This window comes from Gekko japonicus, unplaced genomic scaffold (genome assembly GCF_001447785.1).
Source record: "Gekko japonicus isolate JY-2015 unplaced genomic scaffold, Gekko_japonicus_V1.1 scaffold409, whole genome shotgun sequence".
Lineage (NCBI taxonomy): Eukaryota > Metazoa > Chordata > Lepidosauria > Squamata > Gekkonidae > Gekko > Gekko japonicus.
In genome coordinates this window covers 822,814-829,839 of record NW_015161963.1, presented here as the reverse complement: position 1 = coordinate 829,839, position 7,026 = coordinate 822,814, and the positions used below count along the sequence as shown (strand labels likewise).

At 47.9% G+C, this 7,026-nt stretch overlaps 1 protein-coding gene across 1 annotated transcript in view; it reads right to left on the bottom strand.

Annotated features, from left to right (window-relative positions):
- Positions 1-110: 110 nt before the first annotated feature.
- LOC107126088 (leucine-rich repeat-containing protein 74B-like) overlaps positions 111-7,026 on the bottom strand; it is a 13,935-nt gene continuing 7,019 nt past the window's right edge. Inside the window, exons 6-10 of the mRNA XM_015429589.1 lie at positions 5,925-6,034; positions 3,175-3,290; positions 1,573-1,651; positions 1,397-1,492; positions 111-233 (exon numbers count right to left, since the gene is read on the bottom strand). Of these exons, the coding sequence (XP_015285075.1) occupies positions 111-233; positions 1,397-1,492; positions 1,573-1,651; positions 3,175-3,290; positions 5,925-6,034 (524 nt within the window). The remainder of the gene's footprint in view (positions 234-1,396; positions 1,493-1,572; positions 1,652-3,174; positions 3,291-5,924; positions 6,035-7,026) is intronic.

Genomic DNA, 7,026 nt, shown 5'->3' with positions numbered 1-7,026 from the left:
GAACCTCTTGATCAGAGGTGACAGTGCAATATGAGTGGCTAAGAGGCATGGAGGCTTCTCGCATGCCGTTTAAGCAACCCCTTCACCTTCCATGACCCCAAGGAATGGGTTCACATCTTGGACTGGTTTGTTCTGAACGAGGGTCTGGTCCCATCGTGTTTGATCTGAAGGCCTGGAAAGGTTTCCTGGACAGCATCACACAAGCCTGTGAAATCCTGCTTCAACACAATCTCCTGAAAAGGGAAAAAAGATGCTTTACTACATAAAGGGTTGTATCCAGCCAATTTCCCTCCTCAGTAAGGTCCTTGGCCCCACATGGTTTTGATCCAGGCAGGGCTCATGATCCCCAGGACAGCTCCTTTTTTGGTGGTTGAACTGGGTCCTTCTTTTCTTTTGCACCATCTGAAAAGCTGGTCAAACACAATGGGAGATTTCTTCTCTTGGGGAGAGACAGGGATCATTCTTACAGAGCAGTGCTTGACCCCACTCCTGCAGCTACTCAACACCACATGAAATACAGACCAGCCTCAGGCTGGAGGTTGGAAATTTCACCTCCAAGGAGCAAAACAGACGACTGAAAGAAATGGCCAGAGAAGGAAGTCAGAACAAAGTTGCTTATTGACCCAAAGAGTAAAATGGTCTTGCGAAGGAGAAGGGAAGAGGCTGAGCTTTCACTGAAACGTGGTAGGCTTAGCAAAAGAGGGCAGTGCTCCCTCTAAGCTGAGTTAGTGTGAGCTAGCTCACAGTTTGTTAGCGTCCGGCTCACCCATTTTTGTCTTCGCTCAGGAAGGATGGCTCCAGAGCAAACTAATTTATACAGTAGCCAAATCACTTGCTCACAACTTTAATGCCAGTAGCTCACAAAGTAGAATTTTTGCTCACAAGACTCCACAGCTTAGAGGGAGCATTAGGTCACAGAGATTTTGGGAGGGACAAGAAGAACATAAGACTGGCCTTGTTGGAACAGACCAAGGTTCAGGTTTTCCAACACTTGAGCCAGTAAGTTTGCAAACAGGTGCTGAAGGAAGTGGCCAAATTTAACGGAGTGCCCTAAGTATTTGGTGCTTTTATATATGGAGGTTCCATTTAGCCATCATTGCCAGTAGTTGTTGTTAGACCTCCACAAATTTATCTAATCGAAACTAGAGGCAATGACTTCTACAAGCTAGCTATTAATTCTGTGGAACACCAGCAACCTGTTCATCATCCTTCTTCAGAGGATCTGAACCCTTCCACAGCATCACCCTCGACTACAATCAATCATGAATGATTTCTCTTTTGCATTGCACTTTCCCACCTTTGCTGAAGTCCCATTATACAAACAGATGATTTGCTAATCCCGTCTTATCTCCTATCAGGGACAGAATCTGGCTCCCTTCCACCCATTAACACCTACTGAAAAATCCAGGACTTCTAAGACAGCACCAGGATTTGCTTGGATGGATTTCAGAATCCTAATGCAGCCTTCACTCTGGATGGGGTTTCTGGCCACCTGCAGATCACAACAGGGAAATGCATTTGTTTCTTTGTGCCAAAGCATCAAGATCCAGCCTTCTCCGAAAAGCTACTCACACTGAGGCACCTAAGAGTCTTGTTTTCTTTCAGGCCCAGAGCAAGGCAAAGGGCTCCTTCCAGTGAAATGCGATTATTGCTAAAAACAAAATGAGAAGAGAGAGCAAGCTTCAACTGTTTGCCTACTCATCCTTTCTAAATTATTTTTAATGCCATCTCTTAAACAAAGCTGCCTGACACAGGGATTATCAAGAACTAAGCCCAAACATATGGCCTGGAGATGACTGACACAACCAAACTCCGCTCTGGTCAACACTCATTCGAAGTAGTCAGACCTCTGCATACTAGCTAAGCTGTTCCATCTAGAATCCTTCAGTTGAGGAGCAGCCATCCATCTCATTCCCTTCCATTCCTAAACTGTCTTGGCTTCCCCTGCTGCCGCCACCCAGATATCCACTTTGCCCTAAGCTATTCCCATCACTTATTAGGTTTATGTACTTCCAGAAAAAGCATCTCATTCCCCTTAGCTCCATTCCTAAACTGTCTTGGCTCCCCCTGCTGCTGCCACCCAGATATCCACTTTGCCCTAAACTATTCCCATCACTTATTAGGTTTATGTACAGGAGACTGAAGGAGGATTTGGGCAAACTGTGACTCCCCAGCCATCCAACTGCCTCTCCCACTCAATTCAACCAAGAATTGTCCCTGATTGCTAGCCAGGGGCCAGCTGAATCAGGGAAGAGGGGGAGGCATTGATGCTATCTGTCTGGGGGCTTGTCAAGCACCAGAAGACCAACTTGCCATTGCAGCTATAGGAGGTCCAGGATCTGCTACTGAGGGGCTACAGCTCTACTGATAGTAGTGTGTTAATTCTGTTGCTTTTGCAGGTTTCTCTTCCTAGCAGCAAGCAATGCTCCCTCTAAGCTGTGGAGTCTTGTGAGAAAAAATTCTTCTTTGTGAGCTACTGGCATTAAAGTTGTGAGCCAGCGATTTGGCTACTGCATGAATTAGTCTGCCCTGGAGCCATCCTTCCCGAGCTGAGACAAAAATCTCTAAAAAACTGTGGGCTAGCTCACACCAACTCAGCTTAGAGGGAACACTGGCAGCAAGTGCTGCAGATCTCACCACTGCATTTTAGCACAGTTTTGATCAGCTCTGACTGGATGCGGATGCACTACTTGGAGCGCTGTTTCAGAAAGTCTGGCCACTGTTGTAGACAAGGCTGTTTTTGAGCACAGGGAAGGTGCCCTAACCATTGTGTTGGACTGGGATCTAGGATGCCCAGGGTGAAGTCCCCAAAGAGCTGCAGATGACCTGCCCTTGGGCAATGCTGTAGAAAAGGCTCTGTAAAGGGGGGGGGGCAACATTCTGTACTAAGGGAATCCAAATTCTGCAATAAAAAGAGGCATTATGCAATCTACACGCACGGCATTTAAAATGTCATGGCTATGAGCGCGAGCTGAACAGGTCCCCAGTTCAAATTGCAGTCCACTCACGAACACACCCATGGCCCTATGGCAAGTCAAGAGGCCTTCCCTTTGGCTGCCCAGGTACAGTAAGGGGACAGAAATAATGATCTACATCAGAGGGCTGTTGTAATAAGTATTGAGAAAAAACTCTGAACTCTCTAGAAGAGGCGTGCACACATTAAAATGTTATTACCCAACATTAAGTTCTTCCAGCACATTGTTGATTTTCAGGGCCTCGCCCAAGGCAGCAGCTCCCTTGTTGCCAAAGCCATTGTAGGAGAGATCCAATACCCGAAGGAATATGTTTGCCTGAAGAGGAAGGGACAGTGGTGTGATTAGCTCATTTTACACTCTGAACTTAACAGTCTTATGAAGACCCTCCTTTAGAGGGGAACATGTACTTCAAATGCAAACCTAGAGCCTGCTTTCTGGTGACCTGGTGTTCTGCCCTGAGGTCCAGCCCTGATGGCATCGCTGGGGAGGGAAATGGCTTTCATCAAGCTTTGGCAAGACCTGCAGGACTCAAGAGCCGTACCAAGACCATGCTCTTTGGCACCTGAGCCCTGATGCTTCTCATGCTGCTGCTTGCAACAGATGGAGAAACCATAGACCATACTGTCCTGTGAGAAAGGCTCTGGCTCTGTTCAGTACATGACACTGTAAGGGAGTGGTAGTGTACTGCAAGCTTCACTCCCACAGTGGCATGCCATCACTTTGCATCAATCTGAACAGCCAACGTTTACTGTAATCCTCACCCTTTACAAGAAGTGATGCTACTGTACCAGGAGCACTGTGCAGATGTTAGACAGCAAGCACAGACCTGGGGACCTTGCTGGTCGACACTACACAAAGAGCCAGCTTGGTGTAGTAGTTAAGAGCGGCGGACTCTAATCTGGAGAACCAGGTTTGATTTCCCACTTGTCCACATGAAGCCAGCTGGGTGACCTTGGGTCAGTCACAGTTCTCTCAGAGCCCTCTCAGCCCCCACCTACCTCACCGGGTATCTGTGTGAGGAGAGGAAGGGAAGGTGATTGTAAGTGCTCCGAGACTCCTTTGGGTAGTGAAGGGTGGGGCAGAAAACCAACTCTTCTTCTTCTTCTTCCTTGTAATGCATGGTAACTGAAAGCAAACTCACCTCACCCACCAGAGGCAAGGGAAAGCTACTACCTTAAATGACAAATGTGAGTTGCCATTACAGGTACAGGAGAAAAAGCTTGCCCATGAGCAGAGGCTGCCCCAAAGTTCTTCAGCACAAGCGCCACTGCAATGAAAAAACCCTTGTTGATTTCAGTGAGGTTGCCCAGGAGAAGTGTCTGGTGGACTACTTTCCCTCTTCATTTGTGGCAAGGGAGTGTCAAAACCCAAGGGAGATTTGGACTAATAAGCTGCACAGATCACTGGATTCCACTCAAACTCATTTGAGCAGAAAGCACCCTTGGTTATGACGCTTCTAATGGGTCACACTCAATGAGTCAAAGCTGGTGTCTCCAGACTTGAGCACTCTCCTGGGGCACACAGCTCATAATTTCAGCACCCGTTCCCAGAAAATTAAGCCACAGGGTCTGTCTTTCCATTAGGTCTCTTCTTTAGGCCATACTTTCTGGTATTGTAACTGCCTTTGCCTGTACCTTGTCCTTGTTGGGTCAAACTTGATAGTCCCTTGGGTATCAGATGGGATACAGCAAAGAATCTACTCAGAAATCATCTCTGGAAAGCTTGGTGAAGGCATTTTTATGGATTTTACAGCTAACAGTTATTTCTGAATGAAAAAATGTATTTTTATGCCATAGGATATAGAATTTGGCAACACAGATTTTCAAATTCAGACCACCTTTTCATTCAAGAATCCTGGTAGCAACCAATTCCCCCAAGACACCTTCACATTTCCCAGAAATTTGACTGTCTGAAAGACTTTCGTAAATCCATGCAATGCTGACCACAGAATCTCTCAACTGAAGTGACCCTTTTGATACACAAATCCTCTAGAAATGTGAATTCTCCAAATGCTTTCCAAGACACAATAGCGAGGCTGACTTGTGTATTTCCAAACCAGAACACCCCATCAGTAGTAAACGCTCCCATAAAGTTTTGCCATTGCAACCAAATTAAACAATGAAGGAAAGCTTAGCAGGATGGAGATGATGGGAAGAGTGCAGTGCTTACCCCCAAACCTTTGGCAACAGCAACAGCTCCTTTGCCCCGGAAGCAGTTCCAGCTGAGATCGAGCTCTTTCATGCCAGCATTTTCTGCTATCGCTGCTCCAAGCACCTCACCTGGAAAAAAAAATGTTGCAGATCACAAGGAAATGGAAAGGTAAGCAGGTATCTTCAGAAATATCCAAGAAACCTCCCCATAAATTCTGCCCAAAGTGTCCTGCCAACACTTTATGATAACATGCATGGTTGCTGTCATATTTGAACTCAACAGGAGAATGAGGCTTTCTGATCCCTGAAGTTAGGGTGGCTCAGCCAGGCCCAGGGCAGCAGGCGCTCTCTCCGGGCCCCGGCGGCGGGGCTCCCCGCGCTCCCTCCTCTCCGCCAGCCAGCGTGAAGAGAACCGGCTCGGCGGTCCCAGGGGGAGGCCCAGCGCGGAGCTCGTCTCACACCCCACCTGGCCGGAAAAGGAGCCCGCGAAGGAAGCACGCAGACTCCCTCATCCTTCCGTGCTCCCGGTCTAAAGCGACGCGTGCAGCCAGCGCATCACGTGGCGTCACTCTGTCTCCCCCCCCCGAGGCACCTAGCTGGGAGATCTCCAGGCCCCACCAGGAGGCTGGCATCTGAGGGGGCGCCACAAGGTGGCCTCGCCTATGGCGCACAAACCCCTCAGGCCGGCCCTGACCCCATCAGTAGTAAACACTCCCATAAAGTTTTGCCATTGCAACCAAATTAAACAATGAAGGAAAGCTTAGCAGGATGGAGATGATGGGAAGAGTGCAGTGCTTACCCCCAAACCTTTGGCAACAGCAACAGCTCCTTTGCCCCGGAAGCAGTTCCAGCTGAGATCGAGCTCTTTCATGCCAGCATTTTCTGCTATCGCTGCTCCAAGCACCTCACCTGGAAAAAAAATAAATGTTGCAGATCACAAGGAAATGGAAAGGTAAGCAGGTAAGATCTTCAGAAACATCCAAGAAACCTCCCCATAAGTTCTGCCCAAAGTGTCCTGCCAATACTTTATGATAACATGCATGGTTGCTGTCATATTTGAACTCAACAGGAGAATGAGGCTTTCTGATCCCTGAAGTTAGGGTGGCTCAACAGTCTCAAAACAGGAAGGGGGTGAAACAGGGGAAGGAATGAGGCAAGGAGAAAAGATGTGCTGCAGGAAAAGTGCCAATGGTGCAAACATCTCAGAGGATTCCTGAAAGCAAGCCAAGCCAGAGAGGTGGACGCAATCTGCTGGGCAGTTCTCCTGGCCAAGCCCCACAGAAGTGAGCAGGAGCTGCATATATGCATGAGAGGATGCTTGCAAAGAAGACGGACTCATTCCTCATATCAGTGAAGGGAGGGGATTCATCTGCCTGCTTCAGGTAATGAGACGACTAGGGCTGCTCTGGTGGCTCCAGTTGGACAAATTCTAGAAGCCAACTGACTGTGCAGAATTGGGAGTTCAAGAAGCTTGGGTTTCTAGAAAGCAGCAATACTGTCACAATTGTGGTGTGGACTAAAATGTTTTTAAAGGCAAAGGGGTGGTGGTGATGGTGGCAATGAGAAGACTAGGGCTGCTCTGGTGGCTCCAGTTGGACAAATTCTAGAAGCCAACTGACTGTGCAGAATTGGGAGTTCAAGAAGCTTGGGTTTCTAGAAAGCAGCAATACTGTCACAATTGTGGTGTGGACTAAAATGTTTTTAAAGGCAAAGGGGTGGCGGTGATGGTGGTAGGTTCCCTTTCCTGGGCTGTTTTGCCCCATTTCAATAGAGACACCTAGAAAATCACTTTCTTTACTATCCTACCTTCACGTTTCCCCTTTCCTCTTGTTTCTTCTGTGCACTAAACTTGCTCCTGCACTGAGCTGTTCCTCCCTCTTTCCTGGGCCTGCCCTCACTCT